Genomic DNA, 18,353 nt, shown 5'->3' on the forward strand with positions numbered 1-18,353 from the left:
TGTGCCTGCTTGAGCAGGAAGGTTGGACTAGATGATCTGTAGAGGTCCCTTCCAACCTTAAATATTCTGTAAAATATTCTGTAGATCCCTTACACACAAATTGAGTGCTACAGCTGCAGCATTGACTAATGATGGTCAACAACCCCGTCCTTAATCGTGATACAAAATCYGATTCAAAAGTATTTTCATTATATCTTGAGAAAAAGAGGGTGGTAAAATATTCATACGGCYTGATATTTTAGCATAGCCAAAAAACACCTAAAGTCACAAATTAAAAAGAATTGTAGATTAAACATATTATCTTGGAATGCAACAACACAAGTGCTTTTCATTCTGCTAGAACCTAAAATGAATGAGTTCAGATTAAATGCTTTATTTAACAGAGGAGGAGAAAAAAAGCAATGGGAAGGGATGGCAAACACTGAGTGGCAATTGAGAAGAAATTCCATTTTTATTTTACAGATTTGGGGCAAATCATGACTGCAACGCCATGTTCAATTTTAATGCCCATATGAGGAAAAATGATATTGAGAAAATGAGGGGTTCTAGAAAAAAGTACTGTTATAATGACAGAGCSTATAACAAATTTGTGAGACTTCAGAGGCGTTTTCTCTATGTATGTACATATTCAGAGACTCAGAGTTGACTTCAGAACAGTCTGGAAATATCTAGTTATATGAGAGACTTTTTGAAATTAAATCTCTAGTTTAAAACCAGGAACTGAGAACTATAGCTAAACAAATGTGGAATAAGGAGTGCAAATTTATTTTTACAGGAAGAGAAATTCATCACAGGAATAACTTACCTAGGGACATGAAAGTTTCATGTCTCACTTCACATCATGATGAGCTATCTTTTTAAAAAAGATACATGAACTAAAAAAAAAAAATCTTCAAAAGAATAAATCAAAACGCAACCAATATTCTTAAATTTCCTGAAGTAACAGATGTCAAAGAAAATGTCTTATAACAACTCTCCATGATCTGTCCTCAAAACCTACTCACTTGCAGCTGCTTTTTCAAAAGCTTCCGTTTAAAGCCTTCATAAAACATGAACTGTATGGCAGGATTGAAGACGAGCAGCAAGGAGGGGAAAGTACCATTCCATAAAGCTAAGACTCCTTCCTCTCGTATTATCTGGTGAAAGGCATCTGAGAAGCAAATCAGGGAAAAGAAAATTAATCTTTTGAATAATACGCTGACAGCAAAAGACAGGAAAAGTTACACTGTAAAAGCTGATATTCAGAATGCATAAAACAGATCTTTAGGCTCTCCAGTCTTGTGTGATAAACACTTTTATCTTTCATTCTGATCAAGAAGCTAATGGAAAAATAGTGACAGAGTAGGTTCTTTTTTCACACCACCATTAATTTGCTTCTCCTTTGTGCATATGTTGTGTTCTTTCTTCTAAAAGTTTAGCATCAATACTCATCCTCTAATCCCTCCCAAACTGAAGGCAAATCAAACTCAATTCTCTATTGCACTCTCCTGGGAGCTGGTTGAGAGCACTACCTCTGCCATGCTCTGCTACCACCAGAAAGGAAAGATTAAAGAGACATCCGAACTCACACTTTAGGTATAAGTTACTTTCACTTTAATATTTTTAAACATTGTATCCATTTCTAGTGATACAAATATTATTTTAAATGTACTTGCCAGGAAGCAAGCCATAAGAAAATTGAAATGATCAATTCATCCCTGTCCCTGGCATCCAGGATTTTCACGAGACTGTGATTTTTAGGAGACTAATTTTTCAAAACAAGAGCACTGCAGTGTTCGTCACAAGCACTTTACAAGATACTKATGTGTTCACTTTGTGTACAACAGAGACAGTGGTGCCAGCCACCAACCAGAAGTTACACAAGTCACTAAAGATCTAAGGAATGAAAAAGCACAAAYATTCTACACAAGTGTCTTTACAAATTAATGCAAAATGAAAGCCTCAGTTGAACTTTTTACAATTAGGATGTTTACAACCATAAATCTTTCCCTATGATAGTGGACAGAAACAAACAAACAAAAACATACTAGAGTCAGCCTTGAGAAAGTTAATGCATATTCTTTCTTCCCCTTCATAAGGAAGAGGACAGGCAGGAGAACCACTTTATCAGGTTCTCTGACTTGAAAGCTGAGTTCAGAAGAAGTTGCTTAACAAAAAGCCCTGGAGACTTGACAGGCGTAAGTGTCCGTATTGCAGGAAAGAATTCATGCAAAAGCATCCTTTCTCCATCAGGAAGGAGATTACAGAAATTGCAAAAGAATAATCCCAAGAGGCAAGTGAGGGCCAAAGGACCACCCCATGCAGAAGAAAGCTGGCTTTGGGATTCAGCCTTAGCATAGGTATATTCTAGAATTCAAAAAGCATTTAAAAATTGCCTCCCATCATCTACCTATACTACTTCTAAGTATTCTATGATATGTATGAAAGTAAACAACACAGAAACTCTTTCTCCCCCCCCCCTTTTTTTTAATTTAAAAAAACATCGTGGAAAAGTGCATGGACAAAAGACTGAAGTTCCATTTCGCAAAATGTCAGTCCCAAATTGAACTTTCAGTTACCACATTCCAGGATTACACTACTCTAGGTTATGTATGAGTAAATACCTGCCTCATAAAATGTCTTTGGGTTGCAGGTGTGCATGCTACAWATTCTTAATCACTATTAAGAGTGGCAAAACCAGATTTTCTGTCAACCTTAAAAAAACAACCCAAGAACTGAACATGTGAAGGCAACAGCACCTCTCCWTTTTCTAAGCATGACTGCAAAGAGACAGGGAAGCACAGAGACTGCGGAGTGAAATCTGTTACAGGAATAAATGCCTTTACACTTCAGTCATCAGCAGGCTATTGCATTTAATGAACTTTTATTGCCTAAAGATGACAACAGGTGCTTACCTACTATGCCTTTATAATTGGTTGGTACAATGTCCTCATTTCTAAATTTTGCTCCCTGCAGCTTCAGGCGTGTATTCACTACCCACAAAGGAGTGGTCAGGAGTACATTTACTACACCTAAGGAAAGAAAAGAAAATCATTGAGTACCACAAGGTTTCAAATGTTTTGTATCCATTTTTATAATCCAYACACTACAGAAATTTCTACTAGGAAGAAAGAAGAAAAATAACATGGCATACAGCCAAAGTAAACATAAAATTGGTAATAAGCCACTTCAGGCACCCCACTACTACCCTACCCTGAATTAGTTGCCAGCAGATTGCATGCAATTGGAAGACATTTCTGCTATCCCTTCCCAAAACGATAACAAAAGTAAACACGTGGAAAGTCTCGTAGACGAACTCGTTGCTTTGCTGCATTCTACATCATTCTGGAGACAARGAATATGAGCTATATGCTCATGTTCTACATTACTCCATGACGAAAGCCACTCACCTCTTTTGACTAGAATCTATGTGAAAAACATCATGAAGCAGTTTGGTCCACTATGCTAGAGCACAATCTACTTGTTAGACTCAGTTAAAGTCACACAGTTTCATTTTCCAGAATGGAAAAGGGTATTTCTTTGGTATTTATGCAAACTGCTGTTTGCTGTTACAAACAGCAACGTTAGTATCATTATCCCTTAAGAAACTGTTGGTGCATCCACAGAGAGGAGGGGATAAAAAAGAAAACGTGTTTCCCCTGTACTTGCATATATCTATGAAGTGTTATAAAACAGGTGAACAACAGGTTCCTGTGAAGTAACTTATCATAGTGGTGTTTTGTGCCCAAATTCACAACAGTTTACACGCAAACATATCATGAGATGATATGTTGATGGTTGATGAGGACACAGAAAGCAATCAGACCTATAATCAGTGAAGGTCTGCATACAAAGGAAGGTGTAAGCATGACCTCCAGGGGACTTGATAAGACAAGGAGAACATAACATAGGTAAAAATCTCAGTTGCATTAGAAATATATATWTTTAGTAATCCTGTTACCTGCAACAACCCCAAGAACCAGGTCTTTTCCGGTGGTTGAATGCTGACCTTTGACCCAGAGGGTTTTAAGACTATTAAAAGTATAAAAGTAAACAAAATTGGAGCAGCAAAGACTGGAGATGACTGGGAACCATCCCCGATACGGTGCCAGCCTAATGGAGGAGAAAGAGGCAAGGTAAGGATTAGCAAAGTACTTCATAGGATCTAGTTGGTTTTACATATGCATGGCATTARAGATCCCTAGAGACTCAATACTACACAACACATGCAATGATATCTAGGCATGTCTTTACCATTAATGGTAACAAACTGCACAAAAATTCTAACAGTATCATAATAAAAGTTAAGCAGTTATTTATAATTCTACTGAGAGGTCRAAGTTCATTAGAAAAGTACATTACAATATATTTACATCAAAATGCTTGGGGCTCACTCACTCCACAGAGGTTATTACCACTATATTTGCTCCCAAACAAGAGCTAGCAACATCTAGGGAACAGACCTTTGCATCAAGCCTATATCTTAACAGACTAACACATTCACTTCAAAAACAGATGTACCATATACAGAAATATGCACATTTTAYATTTGAAGGAACAGAATCTTCATTCTTATCAAGAAAAGGAATTACAAGTCACTCCAGTATAAAAGATAACACTCCAGTAAAGACAGGCTCACACCTCCAAGCAAACAAAATACTTAACATAGCTGGGACAGAATTAAGAGACAATTATTATTTCAAAAAGAAATAAAATCTAGGTTCAGGAAGAAAAATTAAATTTGTCTGGAGTGCCAAGCAAAATTTAAATATGGACGACTAGTTACTGAGGTTAACGTACTTGTCCAAGGAGAGCTCTCCAAAGGATGCAACCTGGTGCATAAGGTGTGCAGACAGAAGGGATGTCTTGCATTAAAGTTTACAGCAAATCAGCTAGTTAGGTGTAAAAAAGACCTTTCCTATTTCAGTTTAACTAATCACAGATGAAAATAAAACAAAAACAAATATGCACACCTAACCTTATGATTATATTCCTAAATGAGAATACTTGGAAGTTTCATCTCTCACTTTTTTTTTTTTTTTTTTTAACATCTAAAAGATGATACAAATGTCTTACTTTTTAATTGCTGTGAATAATTGCTTCTGTTTGTGTATCATCTTGTCTTGATTTAAGAATAATTTCATAGTAGCTGTGCAGCACAACTTCCTTTTCCAAGAGGCTAAATTTCACATATAAAGCCGGGATACCTCAACAACTATCCTAGATCTGCAGCATGTTCTACAATACACCCAAAAGTTACAATAATATGGGCCTCTACTGAGGTCGCACACTAGATAGAGAGTTTTCATCATATCTGGAGAAAAGGACGTGTCCTCAACGACCAGCAGCAATCGTGAAGGCTCTTTAGTGTTCATGAAAGCACCACCCGTCTACAAAACAGAAAGTTCCCTGAGGAGACCATAAGACATGCAAGGCTGGTAAAAGCTCTATCTGCCTCTTCTTATAAGGAAGAGGTTAGGTGTTCTTCTTGGATACAACAGTCCTTCTCTCTCACATAGCTGGGAATATACCACATTATTAGAGGGATTTCTGAAGTTATAGGCTTATTTGCCCACACAGTTATAATTACATATTAACTGACCATACAGTTACTCATGAGAAGAAGTAGAATCATTTTATGYATCACTTATTTCTTCTGTGCTGGAACAGAAAGGAGGAAACATTCTCTGTGGACCACGGCCTCTATTTGTGTCAGCTGGCTTTGTTTTGTTTATTAAGAGCTACTTCTAAAGACTTTCATAAGGAATATCCATCTTGCAGTATAAAACATGAAACTAAGCCAAGATGTTTTAATGACTGGATTTGCCAGTGTTGGTGCCTGAAACCCACATATAAATATGTCTGCATAGAAATAAAACCTAAGCTTGTAAGACAGCCTGCAGCCTGGAGATGAACTCTGTGTACAACAGCAAACACTTTTGCCTCTCCTAAATTATTATTAGGTAAAGCTTGAAACTTGTAAGCATATAGTCACTTATGTCTGTCCTCCACAYGGCTAGGAGAAGAAACTTTCACATGGAAAGCATGTCCCAATTCTCCTGTTCAAAGTGGCTCAGCTGCCCAAGAGTTTCATCTTAGTTATGAGAACTTGCCACACCCAGAATCCAGACAAAGCTGGCTTATCAGGTACACGAAGGTACATTTGTACACAAACCTGTATTTCAAAAAAGGCATAGATGGCTAACTCGCTAACAGCTGCAATTACACCTAAACAGCTTGATTGCTTAAGGTGCTCAAGAAACTTAATTCAAATTATCTAAAAATTGAAATCATATCATACTTCCATGAGGACATTTTAATTCAGAGTAAAAACTGTCCCCAGAAAAACTGCACAAATTTACATTAGTTTTAGCACTTGTCTATATGTAAACAAGAAGAAAATTAGTATCTACTCACAGGCCTTCTTCTTTGATTATTTCCAACAGGACTGCTGGTGTTGTCTTCGACTTTCGCTTCTCATCAACTGGAAAACAGAGAAATCAAACTTATAGCTTATTCCAGTTCTCCTCATCTTCCTGTCCCTCCTATTCAAACATGCTCCTGAACAGCACTTTTCATCTTCCTCATACAAGATAGACCTTCCCTAGCAGTGCAGCAATTCCAGGAAGCACCTTCTTATTTTGACTTCCTAGACAAGGCTGCTCGCTTTTYTATTCGTGCCCAGACTAGCAGGTTCCTTTGGCAACTGCAGGTAACATGGTGACCAGTTCCTCACCTTGTAGCTGTGACATGAACTGAAGGCAGGTTCACCTTAGGTAAGGGACTAGAACTGCAACTGCCCCATTGCTCTCAAAAATCATTCCTTGGTCTCCAGATTAGTACTGCTAGCAAAGGTATCTTTTACAGTTAACTACAAATGGCTAAGCCTTAACAAAAAGCTGCATTTTCCTGTGTTGAAAGCTGCTGAAAACAATATAGTGGTAACTTCTTATCCACAGCACTAGAATAACAAAGGTTATGTCCAGCCTGAAGCTTGGGAAACTGTCTAGCTACAGATCACACAACTTTTTTCAGCTAGTTAAGAGGTTCTCAATACAAGGGAGATGTTTTTTTCAGCTAGAAAGATGCAATTAAGGGTTGGTATTACATGATTAAGATCCTTCATCTTGCAGARGAGTTTCCCCTACAATCAGAGGTAAAAGCACCCAAGCAAAGATCAACAGAAACACCATCATACAGAGAAACTGTAGTTTGACACTTACCCTGAAGTCTAAGCCTAGCTGTATCCAAAGGAAAAAATACAGTCATTGCAGTCACACTGCCCTGAAAAACAAAATAAACTGGCTATATACAGTATCAATCGCTTCTGCGGCTGCCTGCCACATGTCTCCCTGTAAAGCGGGCTTTAGTCCCAAACCTGTTAAAGAGTTTTCCACTTTCAAATTGCTAGATCAAGTTAAGWCCATTAGAAACTTTTCATCCAAGGGGAAAGTTTCTTTGAAGTCTGACAGCAGATAGAGGGGGAAGCAAGAGACAGACATATTGCGTTCTCACTGTCTCACACAGGAATATAACATACACAACCACTGCGTTATAATACATCTTTTATTTCAAAACAACAGCCAAGATCCCCCACACTTACATTCATTTAAAAAGTCTGATGGCAGGTTTTTTCAGGAGTTAGTTTAGCATTGTACCAAAGTCCAGCTTAGTCAATGAAGCGCTGCCTACCCACACCTCTCTCTGGAGCATGAGTGAACATACAGGGAATTAAGCCATGGGCCAGATGTTACACTTCTTGCACAATACAACCATTTAAGCCTCAGTAAATAACATGACTAAACATCATATTTATAAATACTTTTATATTACATACAAGTAGCTGTCCCCTCTCCTTCTTCTACCACTGAGCTTTATCACCCTTTAGCATTTTAATATAACGCTGCACAGCTTCGGGAAACGAAACAAAACCTAATGTAAGAACCACCCAGCTTGGATGAAACACATTAACACACAACAGTAGGATTAGACTATAGAAGTCAGCTGAGGTTCCACCAAYAGYTSCCCCAACAGCAGCAAAGTTGAAGGCCACATCCCTCCATGTGGGACATCCTACCTGTCCCCAGGTGTTCAYTCTCACCCATATAGCCCTCTTGCAGTTACAGACAGACACCCCTTAAGGAAGGTGGGAAGAACCAGACTGCAGAAAATCACTGGTGAAATGTTTCAGGCACAGGACACCACCTGACTGAGCTTTTCTGAACAGCATTTTGACAGGCACTTCAGTGAACTTTGCCTCTGAAAGAGCTCCCAGGCAGTCTGTGTGGCTTTACCTTTACCACCAGCAAAGGAGGATTATTTCACAGGTGGTGTTTCCTCACTAATAAGATTCTTGCTCGGATTTTGTTCTTCATGTCTCAACAAGACTTGAGTTTCTCCAGCTTTTGTAATACATGAAAACAAACACTTGGCCATAATTACCTGATCATTTCAACACATTTAGTTTGGGCTCTGGCCAAAAGGGATGGTTCAAATCTGGCACGTCTCTAGCCTGTATCTACTCATTTTTGACATCAACTGTGTACACAGCTGGACAGCAAATGGGATTAATTTTCATCTGATTGAAATTTTGAAAGAAAAAAAAAAAAAAAGAGAGATAAGAAGTTTTTCAGTCAGAGGGCTAATACCAGAATCCAAAGAAGGGGCAGGGAGAGCTATAACTTCTGCATGTGTAAATTCCAATGGCAGCTGGATTACAGTGACTCTGAAACCAATTTCAAACTGCAGTTACACTTGAGTACAATCCGCCACAAGGCTGTACAGCCACTAACAGCTGCAGCCTTCCCCTGCTCCTGGCTTCATTCCCAATCTTCAGTACCAAGTGAGGGAGTCAATGYTACCTCATTTACTCTTCCTCAGCCCTCCAAAAGGGAGACTTGTGCTCAGTGCTGCTCTCCATGCAGTTCACTGTGCAGCTACACAAATGCTCAGGATTAGAGAAGAAAATGGATTTACCAAATTATTGCCAACAAAAGATGACTTGGGTCATCTTCCCCTTCATTTGCCAAATGGAAGAAAACAAACTTGGCAACACAGAGTTTGTGTTCTCCCAGGTGCACAAGCAGAATAACTCAACTGCACGGTGAGGAGGTTTTTCGAAGCATCGCACAGAAGGCGATCAGATCACCTGGCTTGGGCTAAGCTGGAGGAGGGAAATGAGCAGCACCAGTCCCTTCCTCAGTGACAAAAACTCTTGAGATCTGTTCAGGTGCCTGCTCAAACCACACGTCAGGCCAACAGGGAACGCAATTTGGTATTAGAGATTGCAGGTATGTACAAGCAAGTACGTGATCCCACACCATTCCAACTGGGAGACTCCACCTTCTGCCTTCCCACGACCTTCCTCTCAGTACTCAAAAGAGTTTGCCAGTTCCGACTGCACTATCACCTAATCATTCTGCACTATCACTGCAGCATGATAAAGCTGACTTAAGCAACCTCAGCTCTTGGTCAACCATATTTGCATCTCTGCCTCCTCCTTTCTGGTGGCGTAACTATTTGAGGCACCACAGGGTGATGCAGACAAGGTAACTAAYCTGGTTGAAAAATAACTTTTTCACTGMCCTACTTTTTTGGTCAGATCAGTTGCCCAAACTGGACATGAACAGGGCAACCTCAACTACTGTGAACTAATGGGGTGGCAGCAAATGGCCAAAGCAAATGGCTTGAGGTGAYTCTATTACCAAGAGGGTAATAGAGCTCAAACTACAGTTCAAATTTTTGCTGGCTTTTCAGGGAAAAAACAAACAAACAAAAGCTTATTATTTAAAAAGCAGGTTTATTATTACCATTGCACTCTTATAGAGTTATCATGCCTACAGCATTAGGAAAAGGCAGGTTACTTTATAGCTATATGCTGATATTTAAAATAAATACACAGTTCATTTAAAGTGCATAGAAAATGTAGTAAGGTCTGTGAGCAACAACAACAAAAAATGCTACAAGTTCACAGACTTTACTACAAACTGAGACTAGGCAGCCTAGAAGATGTGAATTTTAACTAAATTAGAACAGAAGAAAATTGGGTGCTGTGAACAAACATGTTCTTTTGACTCACTACCTCAGCACAGTCTTGTAGGGTTTTGTTTTGTTTTTTAATTTTTTTTTAAAAAAAAACTCTTACATCACAACCACACTCCTCATCAGCATGTTTTATGACAGTTTAACAGATGGCAAAACAGCACTCACTGCAATAACCTTGTCAGAATTACAGTAGCAAACAAAATTCTCTATGTAAGCCAGTATTTTTATTAAAATCAAATATTCTCTATGGTCTCCTGCGTAAGACAGTAAAAAAAAAAAAAAAAGAGGAAAGAAAAGGAAGGAAACGGGAAAAAAAAGCCTTGCTCTAGAGCTTTAAATTGTACACAAATATTATTTTTAGGAAGTGGGAGTTGCATAGATACACAAGTCCAGCAGCTCCAGCATGTTCAGTCCTCCCTCGACAGCAACACCACTGAATCTGAGCTATGACCCCTTCAAATACAACAGGGAATTTCCGACAACTTAATACTGCCAGGAGTGGTGAGATACTATTTCACAACACCCTTTAGGTTTATGGCTAGACTTTATGGCTAACTAAGTTAGTACTTCAAACTTTGGTCAGAAGCACAGCCTGGTTATAACAAACTGTGCTCAGGAGTGAGAAGCTAACACTGAGGGCTTGATGGTACTAGCAGCTCCTGCATAAGCCAGAGAAGTGAGAGCTCTCAGCATTTTAATAACGGCCTCWCGGGAGGGAGCTTCATTGCTGAAAATCAGAAACAAAATTCCCATTGTTTCAGACATTTAAATAAACGGGCATAAAACACTTTAAAGTACAGTCAACAACCCTATGTTTATCTGTGGTAAAGCAATCTTAAGATTCTTATTTACTCTCTATGACATGCCAGTTTATAATCAGCTTTATCATTCAGTAACATAGTGACCTCCATCCTACCCAAGGTACGACAGAAGTCGTTTCAAAGACTTAAAGCAGAACAAGTTTTGCCAGAGCAGCAGATTGGCTATTGCTCAAATAAGTATGTTGGTGCTACGGCCAACCTGGAATAACCCCACAGTAACATCTTAGATGTGCATCAGCTTGCTTGCAAATCCATCTTGTCCTGGAGGTTGTATTGGACTAAAATTATTAACTTGCTGCAAGTACAAGACCGATTTGCTGTTTACAGAACTATCGCTCATTCATTCAGCAATGTGTTTAAAACAAAAACAAAAAAACCTACACAAACTAAACAAGACTCCTGTTTTTACAAAAATAATCCAGAGGATCTAGCTAGCCAGCCTATACAAACTCCAACTTGGAGCATGGCGCTTGTATTTTGATTAATAACCTGTACCTATTGCCTAATACTTTCACAACTTCTAAGTATTTATAATAATCAGCAATATTATAATAATCAGCAATATTATAATAATCAGCAATATTATAATAATCTTACAATCCTGCTGCCTAGGACAAGCCTTATTTTCCACATCCAAAGTGCCCCCCCCTCCCCTGGCTTCCTTGGGGCCTAAGCGTTCCTAACCAACGCACATCCAAGGGCAGATGTTCCTGCGCTCGGTGGCCGCTCCGGGGCCGCTCCGGCGGCTCGGGAGGAGCGGCTCGCTACCCCTCACGCCCGGCAGCAGCGGGCAGCGCAGCGGCCTCCGGCTCGCTCCACGGGCAGCGCTGCCGCCCGGCATCCTCGCCTCAAGGCCTTCCCGCCACAGGAAAGGGCTTTTGCATCAACACATCCGCGCCCGATGCGGCGAGAGGAGCTGGCGGGGATGGACCACGAAGGGCTGCTCCCCCAGCCCTGCCGGGCCCGGGCTCGCCCACGCGCGACCTCGCTGCCTCCCACCCCGCAGCCYCCCCCCAGACCCAGGCAACGGGCAGAGAAGCGCCCGCCGGGCTGCATCCCGCCCTGCGCGGCGCTCCCACCCCCCCGCTCCTCCTGCCCCGCCGCCCTGCCCGGGCACGGCAGGCAAAGGTGCCACGACGCCCCCGCCAACGGCCCCCGCAGCGGCCGCTCACCACAGCGCCGGACACGGCGTGCACGAGGCTCTCGTAGGAGGCGATGGAGGACATGGCTGCGGGCCCGGCGCGCTCCTCCGCCGCCGCCGCCAGCGGCACCGACTGCAGCGCGGGGCCGACAGAGACACCGAGACGAGCGCCGGCCGCCCCTGCGCGCGCCATGGCGCCCGCCCGGCCCCCGCGCGGTCACGTGGGCCGCGCCCCGCCCCTCGCCCCCTCCCCGCCCGGGGTCCGCGCTAACGGCCGCCAACCGCCACGCCGCCGCTCCCCGCCCCCGCCCTGAGGCGGGAGCCGCCCTCGCCGGCCCCGCCCGTAACGGCCGCGGCGCCGGCGCTCCCCGGCACCGGCCGCGCGCGTCCCGCGGGGGCTGGGAAGGAGGGAGCGCGGCGGGGGGGCTGCGAGCAGGAGGAAAAGCAACCTTCCTTGGAGCTGCTGGCACCGGGCTGAGTGAATTATTTATAGGCGAGCTGGGCAGCTTGCTGGCGCAGGAGGGGCGGCTTCGGAAAACACCCCGCGGGGCTTGGGGCGTTTACAAATACATAGGATACACACACAAAGCACAGAGATTGGGAAAACACTCCCCTCCGTGAGTGAGCACTCCGCCTCGTGTGAGTGAGCACTTGCCTCCGTGAGTGAGCACTCCCCTTCTGAGTGACGACTCCCCCCATGAGCACTCAACCTATGAGTGAACACTCTGCCCCCCTCGTGAGTTAGCACTCAACCCCCTGGAGTGAGCACTACCCCCTGAGTGAGTACTCCCTCACAAGGAAGCACTCCGGTAAGTAATTACTTTTCCATGTGTGAGCATTCCACCTGTGAGTAAGCACTCCCCCTGTGAGTGTGTGTGAGGTCTCCCGCCATGAGTGAGTGTTCGACCCTGTATGAGTGAGCACTACCCTTGTGAGTGAGCAGTCACCCTGTGAGTGATCACTCATTCCATGAGTGAACACTCCACCTGTGAGTGAGCACAACATCACCCCATGAGTGAGTACTCCCCCTGTGAGTGAGCATTGCACTCGTGAGTGAGCACAGCCCCTTGAGTAAGCACTCTGCTCCTGTAAGTGAACACTCCCCTGTTAGTGAACACTTCGCCCCCCCCGGTGAGTTAACACTCTGCCCCCGTAAGTGAGCACTCCCCTAGTGCGTTTGAGAACTACCCCGATGAGTAAGCACTCCCCCTATGAGTGCGAGAACTACCCTGTGAGGGAGCACTCCTCCTGTGAGTGAGCACTACCCCATGAGTGAGCACTCCCCCCTGTGAGTGAGAACTCCCTCCCATCAGTGAACACTCCGCCCTGTGTGAGTGAGCACTACACCCATGAGTGAGCAGTCACCCCATGAGTGATCACTCCTTCCATAAGGGAGGACTCCACCCGTGAGTGATCACAATGCCCACCCACGAATGAGCAATACCCCCGTGAGTGAGCACTACACCCCGTGTGAATAAGAACTCTGCACATGTGAGTGAGCACTCCCCTTGTGAGTGAGGACTCCCCCCATTAGTGTGCACTCGACCCTGAGAGTATTCCCGCATGAATGAGCACTCCACCTGTGAGTATGAGAATTCCTTCCCGTCAGTGAGCACTATGAACTCTTTTTGTTAGTACTACCCCYGTGAKTGAGCACTCCCTGTGTGAGCACTCCCCCTCTGAGTGAGCACTCAACATATGAATGAACATTCTGCCCTCCTGTGAGTTAGCACTCAATCCCCTTGAGTGAGCACTCCTCCGTGAGGACTCCCCTAATTAGTGAGCACTCCACCCAGAGAGTGAGCATTCGCCCGTGAGTGAGCACTCCCCCTGTGAGTCTGAGTGAGAACTCCTCCCCGTGAGTGAGCACTATGCGCTTTTTGAGTTACTACTATCCCCGTGAGTGAGCACTCCCCCTCTGAGTGAGCACTCCCCCATGAGTGAGCACTCCCTTCCGTGAGTGAGTACTTCGTCATGTGAGAGCATTCCACCTGTGAGTGAGCACTCCCCCTGTGAGTGTRTGTGAGGACTCCCACCGTGAGTGAGAACTGCCCCCATGAGTTCTCCGCCCTGTAGGAGTTAGCACTACCCCCATGAGTGAGCAGTCACTCCGTGAGTGATCACTCCTTCCATGAGGGAGCACTCCCCCTGTGAGTGAGCATTCCACCCCTGAGTAAGCACGCCCCCGTGATTAAGTACTCCGCTCCTGTCCATGAGCACTCCCCCTGTTAGTGAACACTCTGTCGCTGTGTGATTTAGCACTCTTCCCTCAAGAGTGAACACAACCCCTGTGAGTGAGCACTCACCCTGTGAGGRAGACCAGTGAGGGACCACTGCCCCTATGAGTGAGAACTCCCCTTCACGAGTGAGCACTCCACCCTGTGTGAGTGAGCACTAGCCCCTGAGTGAGCAGGCACCCTGTGAGTGATCACTCCTTCCATAAGGGAGGACTCCACCTGTGTGTGAGCACAACGCCCCCTCAATGAGTGAACACTACCGCGGGGAGTGAGCACTCCTGCTGTGATTGAGCATTCCACCCCCGAGTAAATACGCCCCCCCGTAAGTAGTTTACTCCCGTGAGTGAGCACTCCCCCCGCTAGTGAACACTCCACCCCCCAGCGTGAGTTAGCACTCTCCCCCCGTGAGTGAGGACTTCCCCCATTAGGTAGCACTCAATGCCGAGAATGAGCACTCCCCCAAAAGTGAGCGTTCCACCTGTGAGTGTGAGAACTCCTCCCTGTGAGTGAGCACTATGCACTGTTTCAGTGTGCTCTCCCCCTGCGAATGTGCACTTCACCCCGCCATGAGTTAGCACTCTGTCCCCGTTAGTGAGCACTCCCCTTGTGAATGAGCAGTCCCCTTCTGAGTGAGCACTCCCCCCTGAGTGAGCCCTCCATTCCATGAGTATTTCCCCATGTCTGGGCATTCTACCTGTGAGGGACCACTCCTGCTGTGAGAGTGTGTGAGAACTCCCACAGTGAGTGCTCCTCCTGTGAGTGAGGACTCCTCCCATGAGTGAGAACTCCCCCCTGTGAGTGAGCACTCTGCCCTGTATGATTGAGAACTACCCCTGTGAGTGAGAAGTCACCCCGTGAGTGATCACTCCTACCTTAAGGGAGCACTCCACCTGTGAGCGAGCACAACGCCACCCCATGAGTGAGCACTCCCCCTGTGAGTGAGCATTCCACTCRTGAGTGAGCACTCCCCCGTGAGTAAACACTCTGCTCCTGTGAATGAGCATTCCCCCGTTAGTGAACACTCCGCCCCCTCCTGAGTTAGCGCTCTTCCCCCATGTGTGAGCACTACCTCCATGAGTGAGCACTCCCCCTGTGAGTGAGCACTGCCCCCCTGAGTGAGCACGCCCTGCTGTGAGTGAGCACTCCATCCCTGTGAAGGAGAACTCTCCCTGTGAGTGACCACTCCACCTCTGTGAGTTAGCACTCTGTCCCTGTATGTGAACACTCCCCCTGTGATTGAGCACTCCCCCTCTGAGTGTGTGAGAACTTTACCTGTGAGTGAGCTCTGTGCCCCGTGTCAGTAAGCACTACCCTTGTGAGCAAGCGCTCCCCCCGAGTGAGAACTCCCTTCATGAGTGAGCACTCCCCCATGAGTGAGCACTCCTCCTCTGAGTGGGCATTCTTCCCCCTCCAGTGAGTAAGAACTCCCCCATGGGAGAGCACTCCCCTCCGGTAGTCAGCACTCCCTTCATGAGTGAGCACTACACCTGTGTGTTTGCAAACTGATCTGCGTGAGTGAGAACTATGCACTCTTTGAGTGAGCACTACCCCCATGAATGAGCACTCCCCTTGTGTGCAAATACACCTCATGAGTGAGCACTCCATGTGTGAGTGAGCACTCTGCTCCCAGTGACTTGGCAGTCTTCAGTCGTGAGTGAGCACTCCYCCATGAGTGAGCACTTCCTTCCATGAGTAAGTACTTCCCCATGTGTGAGCATTTCATCTGTGAGTGAGTACTTCCCCTGTGAGTGTGTGTGAGAACGTCCCCTATGAGTGAGCGCTCTGGCCTGTATGAGTGAGCACTGCCCCCGTGAGTAAGCAGTCATCCCGTGAGTGATCATTTCTTCCACACACCCTGTGAGTAAACACAAAGTCCCGCCGTGAGTGAGAACTACCCCTGTTAGTGAGCACTTGCCCTGTGAGTGAGCACTACCCCTGTGACTGAGTACTCCTCCTGTGAGTGTCAGGGAGATCTCCCCACTCATGAGTGAGCACTCCGCCCTGTGTGATCCTTCTGTACCCCTGTGAGTGACTACTCCTCCTGTGAGTGAGCGCTGCCCCTGTGAATGAGCACACCCTGCTGTGAGTGAGCATTCCACCCCTGTGAATGAGGACTCCCCACTGTGAGTGACCACTTCACCTCTGTGAGTTAGCACTCTGCCTTCGTAAGTAAACACTCCCCTTGTGATTGAGCACTCGGCCCTGAGTGAGAACTGCCTTCATGAGTGAGCACTCCCTACTGTAAGTGAGCGCTCCCCGTGTGTTTGGGCACTTCACTCCCCTGTGAGTGAGCACTCCCTTTCTGAGTGAGCACTCCCCTTGTGAGTTTGCGTGCAAACACACCTCATGAGTGAGCACTCACCACATGAGTGAGCACTCGACCTGTGAGTGAGCACTCTGCCCCCCTTGAGTTACCACTCTGTCCCTGTTAGTGAGCCCTCCCCCCGTGAGAGAGTACTCCCTTCCGTGAGTACTTGCCCATGTGTGAGCATTCCACTTGTAAGTGAGCACTCCCTATGTGAGTGTGTGTGAGAACTCCCATCATGAGTGAGCGCTTCTTGTGTGAGTGAGAACTCCACTCCCGTGAGTGAGCACTCCCTCGTTACTGAACACTCTGCCCACCTGTGAGTTAGCACTCTGCCTGAGAGTGTGAGCGAGAACTACCCCATGAGTGAGCACTCCCTGTGTGAGTGAGCACAACACCCTCTCACGGGTGATCACTCCCCCTGTGAGTGAGCATTCCACCCGTGAGTACACCCCTGTGAGTGAGCACTTCGCTCCTGTGAGTGAGCACTTAGTGAACACTCCACCCCACCGTGACTTAACACTCTGCACCCGTGAGTGAGCACTACCCCCGTGACTGAGCACTCCCACTGTGAGTGTGAGTGAGCACTGCCCCCTTGAGTGAGCACTCCCTCTTGAGTGTGAGGGAGAACTCCCCCCTGATAAGTTAGCACTCTGTGCCATGTGAGTCACTACTCCCCCTGTGAATGAGCACTGTCTCCATGAGTGAGCATGCCCTGCTGTGAGTGAGCATTCCACCCCTGTGAATAGGAACTCCCCCATGTGAGTGACCACTCTGCTTCTGCCAGTTAGCACTCTGCCCCTGTATGCGAACACTCCCACTGTGATTGAGCACGCCCCCTCTGAGTGTGTGAGAATTCTACCCATGAGTGAGCACTCCGCCCTGTGTAAAGTAAGCACTACCCCTGTGAATGAGCACTCCCTGCTGAGTGAGCACTCCCTTCATGAGTGATCACTCCCCACTGTAAGTGAGCACTCCTCCTGTGTGTGGGCACTCCACCCTGCCATGAGTGAGCACTCCCCCGTGGGAGAGCACTACCCACCATAAGTGAGCACTCCGTGAGTGAGCACTTCCCTAGTGAGCACACTAGGGAGCAACCCCCCATGAGTGAGCACTCCACCCGTGAGTGAGCACTATGCGCTCTTTGAGTACTACCCCTGTGAGTGAGCACTCTCTATGTGAGTGACCCCTCACCCTCTGAGTGAGAACACCAACTGTGTGAGCACTCTGCCCCCTCTGTGAGTTAGCGCACTACCCCCATGAGGGAGCACTCTCCACTGTGTGAGTGAGCACAATCTCTTGCCCTGTGAGACTGCACAGCCTGGAGGTGCTGTGAGGGTGCACCAGAGGGTGCACTGACCAGAGTGCGCACTCCCCTGAGTGGACACTCACTGGAGTGTGCACTCACCTGAGTGTGCACTCCCCTGAGTGGACACTCACTGGAGTGTGCACTCACCTGAGTGTGCACTCCCCTGAGTGTGCACTCACCGGAGTGTGCACTCCCCAGAGTGGACACTCCCCTGAGTGGACACTCACCGGAGTGTGCACTCCCCTGAGTGGACACTCACCGGAGTGTGCACTCCCCTGAGTGGACACTCACCGGAGTGTGCACTCCCCTGAGTGTGCACTCACCGGAGTGGACACTCCCCGGAGTGTGCACTCACCGGAGTGTGCACCCCCCCTGAGTGTGCACTCCCCTGAGTGGACACTCCCCGGAGTGTGCACTCCCCTGAGTGGACACTCCCCGGAGTGTGCACTCCCCGGAGTGGACACTCCCCGGAGTGGACACTCACCGGAGTGGACACTCCCCGGAGTGTGCACTCCCC

General features: G+C 46.4%; 1 protein-coding gene across 1 annotated transcript in view; it reads right to left on the bottom strand.

Moving 5' to 3' along the window:
* Window positions 1–12,098, bottom strand: part of SLC25A17 (solute carrier family 25 member 17) — an 18,056-nt gene extending 5,958 nt beyond the window's left edge. Inside the window, exons 1-6 of the mRNA XM_026038307.1 lie at window positions 12,017–12,098; window positions 7,203–7,263; window positions 6,397–6,463; window positions 3,941–4,092; window positions 2,895–3,011; window positions 1,005–1,150 (exon numbers count right to left, since the gene is read on the bottom strand). Of these exons, the coding sequence (XP_025894092.1) occupies window positions 1,005–1,150; window positions 2,895–3,011; window positions 3,941–4,092; window positions 6,397–6,463; window positions 7,203–7,263; window positions 12,017–12,070 (597 nt within the window). The 5' untranslated portion in view covers window positions 12,071–12,098. The remainder of the gene's footprint in view (window positions 1–1,004; window positions 1,151–2,894; window positions 3,012–3,940; window positions 4,093–6,396; window positions 6,464–7,202; window positions 7,264–12,016) is intronic.
* Window positions 12,099–18,353: the final 6,255 nt, after the last annotated feature.

The sequence above is a fragment of the Nothoprocta perdicaria genome, unplaced genomic scaffold (assembly GCF_003342845.1).
Source record: "Nothoprocta perdicaria isolate Ctin4 unplaced genomic scaffold, notPer1 scaffold_206, whole genome shotgun sequence".
NCBI lineage: Eukaryota > Metazoa > Chordata > Aves > Tinamiformes > Tinamidae > Nothoprocta > Nothoprocta perdicaria.